Below are 20839 nucleotides of genomic sequence, written 5' to 3' on the forward strand. Positions count from 1 at the left end.
ATGAATATTAAAACCCTAATAGTTATGAAAATCTAAACAAAAATCAAGATCTCATAATCAAGCAATCATAACGATAATTATGGGTTTTGATATGTGGGCTGCAATTGTCTTAGAAGTCATGAGTTTCATAGAAATGATATGTTTGTCCATAGCCCGATAAACATCTACCTTCAACTAATAGGGTTTTACCGTATTAGGCTGGTAGGTGTAATGTCATGGTTCTACCATGACAAAGACTCTACCTCAAACTTTCTCCACCTCTACTTCACTTTACCACCATGTTTGCCACTATTATGAGTGGTGTACCAAAAAGAGAAGGGAGAAGAAAAGAGGGGGAAGAGAGAGAAAGATAAAGAGACAGTTGAAGATATATATATATATATATATATATATATATATATATATATATATATATATATATAAAGATAGATAGATAGAGAGAGGAGGAGGAGGAGGAAGCGCGGCTAATTCTCGCCGAGCTCGACTTGAACCACACACCCGACACCGTGCGTACCGTAGATGAGATGAATAATCGCGGTTCCTACCACAAGCACACCCACCCGCCTTAGGAGCTGGAGTGAGATGAGGATCAGGGGCGGACGCAAGATTCCATAGTAGGTGTTCCCGGTGACATATTTTATAGTACAAAAAAATCAAAAAATTTCCACTACGTACAGGAAAAACAGATGTTGTCGGTGCAACCTCACACACCTAATGAAAACCGCTCTTGATGATGGTATAAAATACAAACAACATGTTTTTTCGACTATATATAAAAGAAATTGAATCCATGTCATAAAAACCGAAAAAGTTGAACCACAAACAAACCATATATCATATATGACCATATTCGAATCAATTCTCCATTGTAGAATTTCCAAAATCGGTGTCAAACACTCGATTGTGGACTTTTGTAAAATAGGTCTAATTTAGGCCTAGAATCAGATTTGGATAAAGTAATGGATGCCGGATGGATTGGAAATGGAATTTGAATTGGATAAAGTCAAAACGTCAAAGAAGCTCGAAGCCCACTTAAATCGGCCCATACGCATTTTATAATTTATATGCAGCAGCAGAACATTTGAAAGAGAATTGACTATTATATATTCAGAAACTTATTGGAATCTGGAACTCCAAAACGATCATCTTCAACCTAGTTTCCCTCCAACTGCTCTCTCAGTGAAGGTACCTCTTTTATTTCTCTATAAATTGGTAGAAATGCATTGACGTTTTTGTATAAGTACCCAATCTACCCATCCCCTTTTCGTTTTCACTGAAGCCATTCGGTAATCACGTTACGAAATTAAGTAAAAGTGCCAATATTTTCTTGAATTTTGTTTCCGAAACACATAATCTAAACCTTAGCAATTACATGAAACCACCGTTTGTCAATTCCATAGTCAATAGTCATTGTATTTATTATTGTCGTTTCAAGCACTACAGGAGTAGGGTTTGGGGGTTTTATTGGTTGTGTAAAAAAATGAATGTTTTGATTGTAGGATCGAGTTTAAATTTGGGCATAGAAGGGGGATTCCAACAATGGGCGCCAATAGTTGAGTGGAATAATTATTAAAAAAAAAAAAGAATTCAAGATTCAAAGAAAAACTGATTTTCAACTATTTGGTATTGAAAATTAAACAATTGGGAATCATAGGTATGTAAAGTAAACCTTGTAATGACTTGTATTTGTAATTCTTGCTATATATCATTGTTTTTTTTTTCATCAATTGACTCTAGTATGACAAGGTTTGACTGTTAGAATGACGTAGGACATTGAGTGACATAATTTATATACATCCGTTCTTACTTCTCAGTGAAAAGTTCATATCTTCACTCAGTTTTTTTGTCACAGGATCTTAATGGTTGAAGAATCACAAAGGATATTAAAGTAAATATGAGCACACTCTCAAATGCCTTTTCTCTGCTAGAACTGGATGTTGAGGATGATAGGGAAGAGACAACCAATGCTGCTGATAATAAAAAGAAAGCCAATGGTATATGTTTCAGCTGTTACCCTAAGAACCATCACCTTATAATTCATTACTAGTTTTGTTTGAATTTAGTAAGATAAAATGCCAAAAATATTGTTACTTATTTGTACAAGTTATTGGGTACTGATGCAGGTAACCATGATAAAGAAACTGATAGTCTTCAAGTTCAAGATGCAACCCTAATTAAGAATGATAAAGGCACTCGTCAAACCCTAGACATGTTAGAAGGAGAATATAGGTTGCCTCTTGTGTGGATTGACTTGGAAATGACAGGTAGGTTTCAGTTATTCAGTTTTGAGTTTTTTAATGTACATAATTGAAAAAAGTGTCCTTGTTGATTACTCAATATTCATTCAAGTAAGTTGGTGTATGTGTAGGATTGAATATTGAAGTAGATAGAATACTGGAGATTGCTTGTGTGATCACAGATGGGAAGTTGACCATATCTGTAGAGGTAAGTTGGGAGTTTCTGGTTATTGATACACTCTTGGTTGGTGGCTTTTATCATGATAATCTTGTTACTAACTTTTTGTTATTTTCTTGCTTAGTTTGTGTACTTTATTATTTTAACAGACAATATTATTAGTTTCCACAGGAACTGAAAATGATTTATTTTTATGTTCAGGGTCCTGACTTGGTCATACATCAAACAAAAGAGTGTCTTGAAAAGATGGGCGAATGGTGTCAAGATCATCATGCTGCAAGTGGTAAGTACCTTTTAGCTCATAATTAACCAGCTAAAATAAAGGATATAAATTGCAAAAGACGTGATTACCCTTCCCATTCTTATCATCTAACATAGCCCTACAAAGCTCTTCAAGTCTTGTGTAACAAACCCTAAACATGTCATGGTTGTTTATAGGTTTGACTGAAAGGGTGATCCAAAGTTCCATCAGTGAAAAAGAAGCTGAACAGCAGGTAATCTAACTCTTGTCTTTAGTTACTTTTTATCAAATCTATTATCATAGAAAACAACTATATTTTACATAAAAGAGGGAATCATGTAAATTATAAATCGGCATTATTAATTTATAATAGTTGCAATGAGCAAATTGGTTAGCTTACTTGAAAATTTTCCAAATAGGGAAATTAAAGTATAGCTTTTTTGTATTTTCATTTCCTTTTTTCTGCCAGGAATTAGTTAGTATGTTCCACATTTCTTGATGATGTATAAACTATATATGAGCCTTTTGGTAAAAAATATAACCATTTTTTGTTTTGTTTAATGTTTAATAAACACCTGATATGCTGTGTAGGTTGTAGATTTTGTCAAGAAACATGTGGGCACATATACTCCTCTGCTTGCAGGAAATTCAATTTATGTTGATTTTCTTTTCTTGAAGGTAAAAGAAAAGCCAAAACTTGAGTTCTATGGTCTAATTCATGAATTAATTGCTCCACTTTTGCGACATAAAATGATTAAAAAAAACAAATTTTTTTTATTCCGCTATGATACTGACTTTTTAAAGTTTTATTTTCTTTTTGCAGAAATACATGCCTAATTTGGCTAGTCTTTTCTCTCATGTAGTTGTTGATGTCAGCAGCATTAAGGCTTTATGTCTCCGTTGGTTCCCAAGAGGTGATATTTTTATCTGTTATTGAAATTTGTATGGATTTAAGCTTTAAAAAGATTTTAAATATTGGAAGACCAACATTAATATCTGTAAAAAAATGTTATTGGTTCATAGATAACAAGAAAGCTCCAAAGAAGGAGAACAAGCATAGAGCCATGGATGACATAAAAGAAAGCATAGCAGAGCTGAAATACTACAAGGAAAATGTATTCAAATCATCAAAGTCTAAGAAGTAACAACTAGTCACATGTATGAAGCATTGTTGAATGTTGACTTTTTAAGTTTGTTAAAATGATCACAATATTGATGAAGAGTGATCATAGGTAGCTAGCAGTTGGTAGAAACACTATGTTCTATAACTGTGTTGTCTTTAAATTTTAAATTAGCACTCCAAGTGTAACTTTATTTAAAAAAAAAAAAAGGAGGCATGTTTGTGTTCGAGGTGAGCTTTTATAGTATTTTTTTGTTCTTGAAAAGTGATTGATTATAATAGAGTTGCCAAGATGGTGAGCTCAGTTTATGACTGCAAATGTGTCAAAACGAGTTCAAGCTTGACTAAAAAGATGCTAAGAGTAGCTTGATTAATTAGCTCAATAATAGAAAGATTTGGGAGCCTGAAATGATCTATCAAAACTATGTTTAATTGGATTGAAAAGCTGGAAAACACTATAAGAACTAGGTTAAATAAGTCTTATTTGAGTTTGTATGGTTTTCATCGAGTACAATAAAGGGGGCTGATTTATCCACATAAGTTTTTTTATCTCTCCACTGAAAAAATAGTGGATAGACAATTATACCCTCATTTAACTTGAGAGTAAATTATGTAAAACAGATCTGCAAATTATTCTTCTTCCACTTCCTTTTCAGTGATCACGGAAGAGCAGGTCCTCCGGACTCCGGTCACCATCTCCGGTGATCACCTCCTCTAAACTACCACATCCCTCCATCTCCCACCACCACTAACCTCCATCCCTTTCACTCAAAAGTAGAACCTGACCCTCTCTAAACTATCTTCCCCTCTCTTCCCCGATTACCATCTCCGGAAACCACTGATAAGTTGAAGGTCTTTAAGGTTGTGTTAGATGACACCCTTGATTATCTCCGTGATTCCATCTCCTCCATGGATGTGAAATACAGTGATAAGTTGTTCAACCTTAACAAAATCGACGACCTGAAAACATGGTTGAGTACTGATCTTACCAACCAAGATACGTGTTTGGATGCTCCGGAAGAAATGAACTCGACATTTCTTGTAGATGTTAACTCTAAAATGCAGAACTCCACCGAGTACGCCATCAATAGTTTGACAATTGTTTCCAAGATCTCAGGGATATTAGGGAAATTTAATATTCAGATCCACAGGAAAGTGCTGGGTGAGAGGGAATCTGAGTAGACGGAATGGGTGATAGTGAGTTGCAGGTTAGCCGGAGAGATTTGTTTACCGGTTCTTCCCCAGTGTTTTATTGAGTTGCAGTTTCCCCGGAGAGGCGGAGATAGTCGTCGCCGATTGCAGGCGAGAGAGAAAGAGAATGGTTGTCGGAGATCGTGATTGGGATCCTACTGTTGAGTGAGAGGGGCGGCGGTTTAGTAGTGGTTTGGAGAAGGTGGGGAGCGGTTAGTTTAGAGCAGGTGGTCGCCGGAGATGGTGACCGGAGCACCTGCTTTACATTGGTGGTGGTGGTGAGTGAAAACTAAAAAGAAGTGGAACGGTGGAAGAAGAAGAGTCGCTGAATATTTGCAGATTTGTGTTTCACTTACTCTAAATTAACGAGGGTATAATTGTCCATCTACTAATTTTCCAGTGGATGGATAAAAAAACTAAGTGGAAATATCAGCACCCTACAATAAACTATATCAAAAAAAAAAAAAAACCCATGAATTTTTTTTTTTTTGAAATTGTTTTCAAGTTAGAGTTCTTTTTTAACCTAAATAAACTATTCTAGTTGAGTTTTGAAATCACGATAATCAAATACCACCCATGTAGAAAACACTCATCCAAACCACAAACTCGATTTTACCTTCGTTTTAATCTATAGATAATGAAGTATCCATAACCTGTTTTAAATTTAATAGAGAGTAGGGGTGTTGTTCATTATTAAACACCACATCTCAGAATTAACGGAAGGAAGAAAGCTCGATTTGAATCATATCCTTCCTACAACATTTTGTTGATCATGGGGAGGGTTGGGTAACCTTGAAAATCTCATAAACAGCTGAAAAATCAAGATCTCCTAAACCAGCGCTTCTAGCCTTCTTGAATGCCTGTATATATATATTTTTTTTTACATTAAATATCTCATAAGTAGGTTGGTATTATGAGTATGAGATATATTAAGTGGCTTACCTCATTGGCGGCAGCTGCCACGGGCATTGATACTGCATTCTCATCACCAAGAGCAAGAGCCAACCTCATGTCCTTCTGTTGATGTTTCAATGGAAATGCAGGGCTGTAACTGTTTTGGATCATTGAAGGTCCTTTCATTTTGAACATTGGATTGGCAATTGCACCAAGATCCTGCATCAAATTTACCCCAAAATCATGAAACTTCAAAGTTTAAGATTGTTTAATTATGGTTCTTACCAATACATCTAGAAGAGTTTTAGGGCTGAGTCCACTTTTGTCAGCAAGAACCAGTCCCTCTGAGAAAGCGTTCATCATACTGCTCAAAACCAATCAATCACCATTAGAAACAACTACATGCTGTTTCTTTTTTACTTGATGCATATTGAACAACTTAACAGAGAAAGTCAGGTCCCCCCTAACTTTCTCTGAAGATACTTACCTTCCCATGATCATATTAACTACAAGTTTCATCTTTGCTCCATTTCCAACCTCTCCCAAGAAAAACGACTTCTTCCCCAATACATCAAAAGCAGGAACAATTTTCTCGTACAATCCCTACATATATCCACATCAACAAAAAAAAAAAAAAAAAAAAAAAAAAAAAAGAGTATCAAACATCCTCCATGTCAATCTCTTTCTTTACACAACTTCATCGTCCATTTTGTTTTTATTCTAAATGGGATTGGGACCCACATTACATTCACACCTTTACTTATTTTCAAACGATATAACACAAAACTTTACCTTTTCACCAGCAGCAAGGATGACCAATTGTCCATCTTCAGCAGGTTTTTTGCTTCCAGAGACTGGAGCTTCAAGAAAAGAACCACCTTTCGCTATTACTGCCTGCAAAATTCCCAAAAAAAAAACATAGCCTTCTTTTAGTATTATATCGATTTTGCCACTGAACTATTACTTTTTATCGATTTTGCCACCATAAATAAAATAATAGTTCGGTGACTAAATCGATAACTTGGTGAAGGCATGTTGTGTTTTTCTGTATTTTGCCCTTTTTTCAAAACAGGGAAACCATGAAAAATGGTTTTTTTAAACAGTGAAAAAAGTATAATGGTTTGATTTAGTTACCTCAAAATATAGTTAAGTGGATAGATCAATAAAATGGTGAAACTACATGTGTTTTTCTGTATTTTTTTTTAACTACACTATTAAAGACATGATTATAGAACAAAAAGTGCAACTTAAACCTCGCTGATTTTAGAAGAAGTTTCAGCATCAACTGTTGACATGTCAATGTAACCTTTTCTACTGCTAATTTCCTCAAGAATACCACCTTTATCAAACACCACCTAAATACAAAAATTACAGCATTTTATATTGTTTGAGAAAATGAGATTCATAATCACATTTTGAGCGTTCTTGTATTATATACAAGAAAATGAAAAATATTAAACATTGATTGATCAAAGTTTCTACTAACAGAAAGAGCTGCAGGAGGATCAGATAGCATTCCAATTGTGTACTTGCACTTCTTTACAACTGCTGCAGGACTTTCCCCTACAGAAGCACCATGCTCTTTTAGCTCATCACACTGCACAAAAACAAGAAATAATTTGAATTTTGAAGAATTGACTTAAAATCTACTTTTGATTGTTCAAAAACATTAATCTTCAAAAATAGCATCAAGTGATTCTAGCTCTGATTCTTGAAGTTGCAATAAACGTGCATCAAAACAGGCCCTGTAACTTCAAGCTCAACAAGAATCATTTCAATTACAAAGAAAGCCTGTATAAAAGCAGGGATCTTGAAATATGGTATCAGATATATAAATTATACTTCTTAAGGTTGCAAGAAAGGGGATGAATCACAGCTCTTAACTTCAAACTCAACAAGAATCATTTCATATAAAAAATCAATCTTCTATTATAGCATCACCATGGATAACATCTTGCGCCTGAAAGACTAGAAACAACTAGAAACATCAAAACAGATGGATATTAACTATCAGATTAGAATATTCAAACCAAAATCAATAATGGATTCTATCAGATGAATATGATATTAAACTAGACTCGGATCCACCGAATGTCTATCTCAAATTGCCAAAAACCCTAAACCACTAAAATCTAATATCAAATCGTCAATCATCTAAATCATCTAATAATCAAATATAAATCAACTATCAAGAACCCAACACAAAAACACCACGTGTATATACATACATATAAATGTCTATATATAGAAAAAGGGTACCTTAGAAAGCGTGCGATTCCAAACAGTGACCTTAAATCCATTGCGAAGCAAGTTCATGGCCATGGCTTTCCCCATTATTCCCATTCCCAAAAACCCAATTTCCTCCATTATCTTCTTGATTTTTCTGTGTATACTGATCTTCAAACCCCTTCACCGATGCTTACTGATCTCCTCTTCTATATATAAATAACGAACAAAATGGAAAGCAATTTACTTACTTTACTGACTCACGGAGCAATTCTAATTGCATTACAATAAAATTTCTTGTTATTGTCGATTGCGTTGCTCATCTTCCACTCATTTTTTATATCAGTTTTTTGTTTTTATTTTTTGAAAATATTCTTGCTGATTATTGGTCCACTTCAGGCTATATCTGCGGTTCGGTTTTTCCCCGAATTCGGGAGTTGTTGGATAATATGATATCTTGATATTCTTACGTGTGCAGTAAAGTAACTGGGCCTAATCTTCGAAATAAAGCCCAAAACTCTAAAGAAAGAAGATCATTTGCAATTGGTTTAACAGTTTAGTATATCTTCAAATAAAATACTAAATAAGGTGAAAATGTTCATTATATGAATTTCATATATATGTAAGATTGTATAAATTGTAATGTGAACAGTAAATAATAATCATTCACATATTCATTAATATTAAATTATAAAATTCATAACATAATAACAATATAAAAGTAGTGTCTTCACGTCTTCATTTTATGTTATTAGAAAAAAAAAAAAAAAAAAAAAAAGATAACTCATGCTAATTTCGTTTACTATTCTTCAAAATTTAATCAAAAATTATGTAAACACAACTCATACTAATTTTGCTTACTATTCTTCAAAGAGTTAATCAAAAAATATGTATGTAGTAGATTTAGATTGTGTATTATCTCCAATTAGTCAAATATGCAAAATGAAAAAAGATCAGCGAAGAACAAACATGTCAGATTTTGATTATGGAACACGATATAAGGATATTCACAAAAATAACAATTAGGAATGAAATAATCCTCTAAAATGCCCCATATTTTTGACAAAGTGAACAAATGATTACAAGGTTTAAAACACCGTATTTCAGACTATCTTACTTTGTTTTAGATTGTCAAAAAAATGTTGAGACTTGACATAAAGTAATTAAGAATATGACCTTTTTGGGGGTAAAGGTGCATTATTAATGGTCTTCTTGTATATTCCGGACAATCCTTTAATTAAAAAACTGAATCATTATACTCTTTTACGGGTAAACGTCATGAAATTTAACAAAAGGACAACACATACATAACATTTTATTGGGAAAAAAACATGTCTTCGATGTCCGGGACGATGACCACATTCGGAATACATAGTCCAAAGTCCGAAATATGTTTTTTTTAACTTGAAAAGTTGTCATTTTCTAGAAATTTATAGAAAAATATGTAGATTTCGATAAAACTCCATAAAAGTTGGCATTTTCTAGAAAGTAAAATGATGGTATTCATCATATCTTCAATTGGAGAGATGAGAGATGTTTTTTTTTTCTTCAAATAACTTTGATACAAATAAAATATTTGGATTTATAATATACCTGGTTGCTCCAAACCTTATTCCGAAATAAAAATTCATTGCTAATAAAAACCTAAAATTTTGATCATTTCCAAAAGTATATAAGTAACATATGATAATTTTTGTCTATATCACGTATTATTTAACCAAAACAATGATAAAAGGTGTTTTGGGTCTACCCGATCCATTTCGATTGTACAAATTTTAGCGATATCAATATTTGACCAAACGGCCTAACCCCTTGTTTAGCCATATCTAAGGCTATACCAGGGTTGGCGCATGTGAACTTTTCTTGCATACGTGATGTCTCATATTTTAATAATTAATTTTACGCTATTTAAAGTATCATTAAATATATTTGAAATAAGATAAGTTAACGGAAATTTGTGTGGCCCAGGAATAATAGAACATGGCAATCTAACATGTAATGTAGTAATTATAATATTTCCAAAATCAATTATAATGTTATTAAAAATATATATATGTAACAACGAAACAACGTTGTAAAGTGACAAATCTGTTTGTTTATTAATGTTTGTTCTACTTGTAAATGTGCATTGCATGTAGCATCTCCACATGTCCTCTTAAATTATGGACATATTGGACAAAAGTATATATATTATTGGATGTTTTATAGCTTATTTGTTTAGTAATACAATAATAGTTTTATTCATATATCCATATTTTCTTATTAGTTAGACATAACTGCAATAATGGTCCACGTGGTATGTATTTTTTCTGAAGTTTGGTCAAAACCTCGATTTTTTTGGATTGATGGTCATTTTGGCACAGTTTCGATGGGTATTTGGTCACTCGGTAAACTGAAATTACTGTAATGCCCATCATATATTTATTTTTCATTTTTCTTTCGTTGTTTTAATTTAATATATATATATATATATATATATATATATATATATATATATATATATATATATATATATCCAATACGATCATACAAACTCAACCCATATGAAGATCTTGGGACGAACCGTATGAAGATCTGGGTTCAAATTCAATAAACATATACATCTCTTTTTAAACCCAAAACGGAAATCCATCACACCTACATTAAAACCCATCTCCAAAGATGATTTTCTTTATATAACATTTGAAGATACAATAGCAACAAAAATTAAGCCTCAAAATCACATGTATAATTAGGTATATTTCGTGAATGGAGATCAAAAGAGAAAGAAGAAAGAGTACGGAGGATTGGTGGTCAAGGTGGGTGAAGAGTAAAGAGTAAGGAGGATCTAAAATTCTCTACTTTGTCTTCTCCCTCGTTGAAGTAAAATGGTGTGTGTAATGTCCCAAAAGTAAGACCCAAAAATTTAAATTTTCAATTAATAAAACAATATCGTAAAACATCATCCTAAATCCCAAGTAAAACAAATGTATCCAAACATCATAAAATATCAGAGTTATCATGAAATGTGGAACAATATCGTGTGCGCACTGCAATCACCCCGAACTCTTCCCTTTTGCACCAGAAGTACCTAAAACATAAACTAAAAACCGTAAGCATGAAGCTTAGTGAATTTCCCCCAAATACCACGTACCACACATATCAAACATATAATGGCCCCCGCCCGATAAGTGTAACGGGTCCTGCCCTAACTCACATAACGGGCCCCGCCCACTGAGTATAACTGGCCTCGCCCTAACTCGCATAATGGGCCCCGCCCGCTGAGTATAACGGGCCTCGCCCTAACTCTCACAACGAGTCCCGCCCAACATACAAACGTACAAGTATAACAAACAATAGCATACATATTACCCATTGGGCCCTTCCCACTAAGCATACATCCACATACACATGTAAGAGTCACGCAGACATCTAGCACCCTAACATAATAAATCATGGGTCGGCATTTGTGCCTTCGACCCGCTAACCATGGTGAGGAAGACTCACCTCAGACTGCTGAATCTCACAAATAAATCTCTAACTGTTGGTCCGAAGATCCCCGCGCTATCATCATAAAATAACATCCAATTAATGATTGCATCCCGACTTATACCAAGAGTCCAAACTAGGGTAAAAGACCATTTTACCTTTTACCTAACTTGGCCCAAGGCCAAAGCCTAAACTAATTACTCAAAAAGGCCCAATTCCAAAAAATGGTCACCCAAGCCCAATTATGGCCCAATCTTCCAAATTGGGCCCAAATCCCTTCGTGGGCCTTCCTCCAAAAGAGTCCAAACTAGAAATATGATGGACCAACAAGGCCATAAACTCCTAAGGTCCACACATGGCCCAAAACCGAAAAGCCCAAATCCGAAGTCCACCTTCTGAGTACGCAGGGCGTACTCAGCTCGTACGCTTAGCGTACTCGCTCTAGGGCTAGTACGCGCAGCATACCAGCTTGTACGCCCAACATACTCCCCAGTTGGCCATCCCACATCACTAAGCACTTAATCCATTCAGCCCCTACTACATACTCTCAGATCTTGTCCCAAAAGATGATTTGTCACGTAAAGTTGGCAACTTTACGTGCATGCATGACTTAATGGGGTTCTAAAGCTCAAAAGAGATTAACAAAGGGTCTTAACACATGCCTGAGTCCATATAAACCATAAAGTTTGCATTTTTATGCTTAAGGGACCCTTAAAATGTCCAGATCTAAAGGGTTAAGCTTTTGAAACGGGCTTAGCTCACAAGGACCAACCAAAAGGGATCAAAATGGCCATAAATAAGCCCAAAAGAAGATCTATACAAAGAGTTGACAAGTTATGGACTTTATACCTCAAAAGTCATGAAATGATGAAGTTAAATCTGGATCTCTAAGCTCTTATCCAAAGAATGAGTCTTCAATATTCTTCTACCACTTCAAGATACACAAAAACACACCAAAATGCTTCACAAGAGCTCAAGAACGCCAAAACAAAGGCTAAGGGCGAGGTTAGGGTTTTCAAGATATGGAGGCTGGTCTAAAATGGTTAGGGGATGGGTTAAAGAAGCTTAAATAGGGCACAAACCCTAAAAATTAGGGTTTGTCCCAAGCCAGCGTACGCCCAACGTACGTGGTCGATGCTCGCGATCATGATCCAACTAGTACGCTAAGTGTACTCATAGAGTACGCCCCGCGTACTAGCCAGAGGACCAATAATGCAATTATTCTATTAAGCAAGGGTTAAAAGGAACTTACAAGGTCCGAATATTACAACATGAAAGTGAATGGATAGATATGTACAACCGATTTGCGTCAAGAGAATCAGAGTGAAACTGAACATGATGTTCGCTCGATCTCCTTCAGGTTTTGAGATATATGTCTCTCTCCTTCCCGCTAACTTTACTTCATACAGAGGATCATAATCGAAAAGGGGGTGAGTTGGTAATCGATTGAAGGAGTTATTGGAGCAAGGAGATGGTGTTCTGGTGAAGCTGCAAGTCGATTAACATCATAGGATCTTAACATGGTGAAACTCTTAATCGATCGAAGGACTTCTTGGGAAAAGGATATGGTGTTTTGGCGAAGCTGCAACCTGAGGTGTGAGAGAGAGCATATGTCATATAACTTCACCTACTTCCCTCATTTTGATTCATCGGAGTTGACCAAATTTTGCATCGATTGCAAAAAAATGAAGTGAGGAGCATACCTTTTTTTTTTTATCTCTTTCTCTCTGTGTACACTTTAACGAAAAGAAGAAGAAGACCCTATGTTGTTAATCGATTGAGAGCTACGACCAGTTCTTGATTTTCTGGGTTTGGAAGCATAAAAGATTTCTTGATTGGATTTATACAAAAGTTGTACTCAGTGTATTAAAGATGTATTTTCGACTTGCTGGTGAGGTGAAGAAGACAAGCATAAATCTGGGGGATACGGGGTGGTTGAGAGAGAGAGAGAGATAGAGAGATAGAGAGAGAGAAAGAGAGGTGGGGCCCCCTCTTTATTTATTTTTTACTTTTAAAAATCTAAATAAAAGGGGAAAATATTTAAGAACATAAAAAACAAATTAAAAGGGTAGATTAGTCTTTTCAAGTGTAACATTCCGTTAAAAAAAATAAAATAAAAAAAATAAAATAAGTAATAAAATAAATAAAGATAATAATAATGATAAATAAAATAAGTAGATAAATAAATAGATAATAAGCCCTAAAGCCTCGAGATATATTTTATATTTTATTCTATTTTATCCCTAAGTCCGTATTAATTGATCAGTGTTAGCGGGGGAGTTAAATGTTATAATTTCATAAAAATGGGGGCTATATTGTAACATTGGGACTTGAATTGTGATGAATTTTGGAAGCTGGGGGCCATTTGGTAACTAGTAGGCTTAGTTTGAAAAGGATTTAAGGGGGAGGGATTGGAAATGTAAATATGGGATTTTGTTTAAAATGAGAACACGTGACTTAAAACCCGTTCCCCTCCACCTGTTGTTAGCAAACACAAAACCCTAACCCTAAATAACCTTCAGCCGCCACCTTATCGTCTTGCCCTCCAGCCGCCACCACCCCTCCTTGTCTTTCCGATCAGCCAAGACCCGACGAACCTTGTTGCTGGTGATATCGACGCAGACGAGACCGTGAGACAACGTAGCGTCAGCCGGGACCGGAGTGCTCGTTGTTGCTGCTGTTCTCGGCTAGAGGTCGCGCTTACTAATCTCTTCATCACCTATTCTCCGCAGACGTCGTTCTTCTCCCTTCATTTTCGCTCGAGCCCGCTGCTAGCCGCCGCCTGCCGCCACGTAGTGGCTGAGATAGGTGTGTGGTTCACTTTAGATCGACGAGTGGGTTCGTGTTTCAGCATCGTGGTGTGTGTGGGTGTGTTTTGCTGGCCGGAAAACACGAAGAACCACCATGGCAGCCAACCATGGTGGCTGCCGCCCGTGTTGCTCTTTCTGCCGCCACCAGCCACCGTGTGTGGTGGCTGTGTGTTTGTGAAATGGGTTTTAAGTGTGTGTATTTCAGTTTAATGTAGTCTTTGGGTGTTGCTTGACTGAAAATTGAAGAAAAACCACCACCACCACCATGAGGTGGTGGCTGCCGCTTCCTGCCACCGCCGACCACCGTTTTGGTGGTTGTTTTGGGCTTATTCCTTGTTATTTTGGTGCTAGTGTGTGTGTTGTAAGAAATTGTATGTAGATTGGATTGTTGGAATATTACTCAAACTGCCGCCGTGTGCGGGTGGCTGCCGCCGCCATGGACCTCCGCCGACCATACTGCCTGAGGTGGCAGTGGGTGGTGCCCAATTTATTAAATTATATATATATTTATTTAATTAGATAATCAATTAAATTTAGGGGCTGGAAACCCTAATTAGGGTTTAGAAAACCCTAATATTAAGGAACCCTAATTTTAGAGTTGGCCGGGACCCGTGTTAAAACTATTATTTGAACCTAAAATAATAACTTAATAATTTCCTACAATTAACTCGATACAATACTGGACTTAATGGATTAAGTCATCAATGAGTTAAGTGAGGAACACTAACCCTAGTTATCATTTTATGTAAGAACCCTAGAATCGATGAGCTTTATTTTGGGCAATAATCGGGCGCGTATTTAGGCTGTTGACTGGACTATTATTTCAACCGAAAACGACTAAGCCAAACCTTAATCAATCATACCCTTAAGTGATTAAGTCCTTAATGGGTTAAGTGTTCTTACTTTAACCCTAATCGTCATTTCATGTGAAACCCTAATCGTCATTTCATGAGAAGAGGTAACTGTTGCATGTGACTACGACATGTGAACGGATATTGACTCGAGTATCTTCCTGTAGGTGATTGGGAGTGAGTTGAAGCTGGTAGTGCCCTTCATTGCTATAGTGGTTTCTGCACGCACATCCAGGTGAGTTTCGCCTCACTGTACCCGTGGGTCTAAGGCACCAAAGTCGGCCCACTAGTATTGATTATCTGGTAGTAGAGGGATGCCCTAGGGACCGTATATAGTCATGTAGGATAGACTGAGGAATCTTGATCTAAGCTCTCTTACTTGTTCCTTGTTTGGTTTTGGTTTTAGAGTAGGGTCACTTGTCCGGGTGACTATCTCACCTTTGAGTATATACGGTTATGCATTCCTTGGATTGTTGATATTTAGTATGCTGTTATGTTGTAGTGATCTAGTAGATTTGTATTCTGGTATTGAGTATGTTGTTATGCTGTAGTGATCTGCTAGATCTGTGTTCTGGTATTAAGTATGTTGTTATCCTGTAGTGATCTAGTAGATATGTGTTCTGGTATTGAGTATGTTGTTATGTTGTAGTGATCTGCTAGATCTGTGTTCTGGTATTGAGTATGCTGATATGCTATAGTGATCAGTTAGATCTGTCTCCTGGTATTGAGTATGTTGCTTTGTGGTAACAACCTGTAGAACTGTATGTTATCTGTGCTTGCTGGTTATCATCTATGGAGTGCCCTTAGGGACTGTCGGTGGTTACGTAGGATAGCCTGAGAACTCTTGGTCTAGGCTCTTTTACTAGTTCCTTGTTTGGTTGTGGATCTAGAGTTGGACTATCTGTTAAGGTGGCTATCTCACCTCTGGTTACTTATGGTTATGCATTCTATGGGGGTAGCTGGTGGCGGGACTGTATGTGGTGAGAGGATTAGTAGGCAGTAGTGATCTGTATTGTGACATCCCCATTTTCACGGCCAGAAAAGACCGATTTTGTTTATGCTTTATAAAAATCAGAATACCTCTTTTAATAAAAATATTGCGGAATTCGTTCCCAGAAAAACATGATAAATACATTATCAAAGCATTTCCGAAGAAATGTATTTTATTCATTTTAAAACCTTGGGATGTCATCGTCAATACAAGAACATAAGCATAAACAGAACTTACATTTATTTACACTAGTGATCTACATCCCTTTTAAATCTCTCAGTGCAATGTAACTTCATATTGACACCTGTGATACAAATAAGCTTGAGTGGGTCAGGTTGGGAAACCTGATGAGTAAATAGGGTTTTCAACCCACAATAATATAATTATTATGTTTAATCATCAAACAATTAACCCATTACCCATCACCATTATCTTATTTACTCTTAAGGATCTACCCTAAGAATCAACTATTTCTTGTTCATTCATTCCTAAGGATCATCCTAAGGAATAAACACGAAATCCATCGTTGCCAGGGTTTACTCAACGGGCACTAAATCCATAGTTGCCAGGGTTTGCTCAACAGGCACTAAATCCATAGTTGTCAGGGTTTACTCAGCAGACACTAAATCCATAGTTGTCAGGGCTATTTCGTTTATCAACAGTATCGTTTCCGAGAAATCCACTCGCAATACATGTCAATGGGTTTTTAGAGCATAGTTATTAATCCGAGAGCAATGATTAAAAATACTCGATCCGGGAGTATGGATTAGGTAAAGAGGTTAATTTTAGATCCGAGAGTATAGATCGTGTCGTTGAGGGTATCGACGGGGTGGGGTAAAATTGCTTATATGAGGTGAAATTGTATATGTTGTGAGTTCTAAAACACACACACACACACACACACACACATATATATATATATATATATATATATATATATATATATATATATATATATATATATATATGCTTAGGTTATTCTATTATAACTAATTATTGTATGGATGTAGGAATGATTGTGGACCAATCATTTTAGTTATTTTAAGAAAGTCATTTATCCCTATTATTAAATTAAAAAATAATAATAATACCATTTAATTAAAAGAAGGGTAAAAATGTACATTTCCATTACTTTCAAATTAGGAAACACAAATTTAAAAAGGAATTTTAGGGAATAATTAATTCTCTTAACTTTACAAATCTGATTTTCTGGAATAATTCTATTATTTCGGATATTCTAAAAGAATGTGTTTATGATTATCATCAAAAACTCATTATATTCTGAAAAAATACTATAATTAATTATTTTTAATGAATACAAATTTTATACAAACGAAATTAATATTTTAGAATCAATAATTACATTCATTCTTAAAAAATACGACTAACAATTCCATTATGACAGAATAACAATTCCATTCTGAAAGATATATGACTAACAACAGTTATGAATCACATTTATTCTTATAGATTACAACTAAGAATGGTTAAAAATGAAAAACAAAAATCAAAATCTAACAGAAGCAACAATACATCCCGAAAGAATATTATTGTTTTATACATTCTGACAGAATATTCTGCTCTTAACTTGTTGTATTCTCAAGCTCTTTGGTGCTCTGAACTCAGCAGCCTTTTGGACAACTTTGCTGTAATTTTCAAGAACCTGCAATGCACCCAAAAATACTCATCCAAAACTCAGAAAAGGACTCTAACTATGAGACAAATGGAGTAACAACTAAAACTTATTTCAAAATCCAGAATAGATATTGATTGTTGTTTTGAATTTGGAATATACATAAATAATAATGGTAGTTTGGTATGGCATCATCATCAATAACTAAAATACCCAAAATAAAACAACTTATTTGTTCTTATGGTATATATAATTTATGGTTCCATGCTTTAGAAAATGATAACATTCAATTGCAAAGAAGAAAGAGAGACGATGTTACTAACACTAACAATAACAGAGCCCTAATTTCAAGCCAAGCATGCATTGCTCACCAGATTAGGTTAATTAGACTTGTATAAACGAACATACCAAGTGGTTTATTAAGATTGTTAGATACTGATATTTTCGTCCACAAAGCCACCAACTGATTTAAAGAGCCCCAATTTGAATCGACTTCGACAATTTCCACCATTAACAATACTCTACCGGATAAGTATTCAGATTTAACAAGAGAAACATTAAAATTGATTTCATCCAAAATTTATGAGAAGAAAGAAATCGATTTTAGAGATGGAGAAAATCAATTTCTGAAAAAAAAAATCAATGTTAGCATTAACGGTACCACCCAAGACACACCCACTGCCACCACAGCAAGGTGGCAGGTAGTCGACGATGGCAACAATGGCCGGCGGCCATGGCAGCCGGAGGTGATGGTGATTTGAAGACGAGGACCAAACAAAAAAAGAGGAGAATGAATGAGGAGAACCATTACCTTGGAACCGCAACCGCAATCCAAACACCTCTAGATCGAACTCTCCTTCTCTAGATGAGTACAGTTCCTCGATCATAGCTTCACCTTTCGTCCCTTCCCCCTCGTTGTTCTCTGTTGAAGTCGCACCCACCAAAACCGGTTGCAGTTTAGAGGTCGACGTCTGTGGTAGGGTTTTAAATTAATTTTCCTAAATTAAAGGAAATAATAACTTAATTATTTAATTACCAAAATTAATTAATAGGTAAGATTACAATTTTACCCCTATCTTGGTTTTTGAAATGATTGGCCCACAATTATTCCTACGTCCACACAATACTTAGTTAGAATACTTGAACTGTCACAACTCCAAATTTTAGACCTAGTATGGTCAAAAACCTAACCAAGTACTAGTGTAAACCACATTGCAAAATATTTGTTGCATGATATCCTCTATAGTCTTAGGGCTTGCATATAGAGCTAACAAAGAAGTAGGAATTGAAAGCCAAGCAAAGTTAGGAAGGTATAATCCAACTTTGGGTAAAAGATTAGGGTTTAAAACATAAATAACACATCATAGAAGTGTTCACGGCCTAAAGGAATAAAATATAAAGGTGTTCATGGTCCAAAAGCTTCTAGAACTTAGAGTTCATGGCCAAGAAGGATTCCATGATGTAATTCACAGTTTGAATTAAATAGAAAATGTAGTTTACGACCTAGGTTTGATTCACAAAGTTGTTCACGGACTAGGAATCAAAGAAACAAGGTGTTCTCGGCCATGTTATGACCGTGAACATCAACCAAGGCCCAATTAGGACCGTTAACCCAAAGGCTTAAGCCCATTATGAACCGTAAACACCCCTATATATATGTATTCAACCGTGAACAAATTCATTTATCACATTTCCAGGCGTGAACACTCCCATATTTGCTCTCAACTACCATCCGTGAACCTTCATAAATTCATGAAACTTTGCCCAAATCTTCAAGTTTTCACCAAGAACATCAAGAACATTCAACCACATCTTCAATTCTTCAAACATCCACCAAGAACATACCGTGAACCCATTTTCCAACCGTAAACCCCTTTTCATTTTTCAACCGTAAACCCCTTTCAACACTTCCAATTAATTTCAAATAAATATTGTAAGTGTCCCTTAACTAATTAAATCACTATTTAATTATTATTTAAATTAACATCTTATTAATTTAAATACGACGTCGGGGATAATTATTTTTAGGATACGACTGCTGTCACGTATACTAATCTGAGGCTTTACCGTTAACACTTCACAACTCAACCGAGCACACACATTCGATGTGAGTTCATACCCCTACATTTTCAATGTTTGTAATATTTTTAGGGGGGAATACAAGTAAAACACAGGGACTATTGTGTTCATTCAAACATTTTTAAATAGTGTTAAAACTTTTGCAATGGTTTCAAACTGAGCAAGTCGCTACATTTCCTAAAAATATTTTATATATTTTAACCCTTTTGTAATATGTCGAAAATAAGGGTAATTGCTTTCATACAATTAAATTGTAAATGTTTTCATTTCACTACGAAACATACATTTAAACTAATTGCACATAGTTTGGAAATCTCTACACTATTTTGCTAAGTACAACACACGGGATCAAAACATTTATTCAAACTATAATAGGTATAGTTTGGGAAACACTACTCTAATACATTGGTACAAGTATACACTACTAAATAATTATTTAAAAATAATTATTCTACATTACAAGTACATTACTACAAGGGTTATAAGGGAAACAGATATGGGTTAGGTCACTATATACAAGTACAATACGTTATTTTCTAGTACAAAACATACTTTTCTGGAAGAATATGTCTACATTTCAAATAGAATCATTACAGTTAACTCTATAAGTACCTAGTGGATGTGTTAGGGTTATATACAAGGAAGATCCGACAGACAGTGGAATGTGTGAATTCCGACTCATTTCTTGTTCCTTGTTTGGTTGTGGGCTTAGGGCAGAATCATACAGTCGATTGTTTGCTCGATCCAAATTGTATATAGCTTGTATCCATTAAGTACTCGTAGAAAGAACTAGCATTGGTCACGTTTCTTACATTCATTACATCAGAAAATATAGGATTTTCTGGAGGAAAACATTTACATTTTCAAAGAACAAAGAACATACTTTCCAAAACAAAATGCTTATGAACTCACCAACTTTA

The 20839-nt window shown here is 35.2% G+C and overlaps 2 protein-coding genes across 3 annotated transcripts; one reads left to right on the forward strand and one right to left on the reverse strand.

Moving 5' to 3' along the window:
- Nucleotides 1–1072: 1072 nt before the first annotated feature.
- On the forward strand, nucleotides 1073–4006 carry LOC145113770 (oligoribonuclease-like). 2 transcript variants are annotated; one of them, XM_079049827.1, is made up of 9 exons: nucleotides 1073–1185; nucleotides 1853–1994; nucleotides 2124–2264; nucleotides 2369–2445; nucleotides 2617–2698; nucleotides 2854–2909; nucleotides 3248–3334; nucleotides 3480–3570; nucleotides 3680–4006. In XM_079049827.1, the coding sequence occupies exons 2-9, from the start codon at nucleotides 1895–1897 to the stop codon at nucleotides 3799–3801; spliced, it is 756 nt and encodes a 251-aa protein (XP_078905953.1). In that variant the 5' UTR covers nucleotides 1073–1185; nucleotides 1853–1894; the 3' UTR covers nucleotides 3802–4006. The 2 variants fall into 2 exon arrangements, with proteins under 2 accessions (XP_078905953.1, XP_078905954.1); XM_079049828.1 differs by lacking the exon at nucleotides 1073–1185 and adding an exon at nucleotides 1527–1654.
- A 1557-nt stretch (nucleotides 4007–5563) lies between these two features.
- On the reverse strand, nucleotides 5564–8424 carry GLYR1 (glyoxylate reductase 1). The gene is made up of 8 exons (XM_079049829.1): nucleotides 8121–8424; nucleotides 7348–7458; nucleotides 7115–7216; nucleotides 6654–6755; nucleotides 6349–6464; nucleotides 6147–6225; nucleotides 5910–6080; nucleotides 5564–5827 (listed from the first exon to the last, which is right to left on the reverse strand). Exons 1-8 carry the CDS (start codon nucleotides 8226–8228, stop codon nucleotides 5738–5740), a joined length of 879 nt encoding a protein of 292 aa, XP_078905955.1. The 5' UTR covers nucleotides 8229–8424; the 3' UTR covers nucleotides 5564–5737.
- Between the last annotated feature and the right edge of the window lie 12415 nt (nucleotides 8425–20839).

This window comes from Lactuca virosa, chromosome 5, assembly GCF_052849685.1.
Source record: "Lactuca virosa cultivar CGN04683 chromosome 5, Lactuca_virosa_CGN04683_v6, whole genome shotgun sequence".
In the NCBI taxonomy this organism is placed as follows: Eukaryota; Viridiplantae; Streptophyta; class Magnoliopsida; order Asterales; family Asteraceae; genus Lactuca; species Lactuca virosa.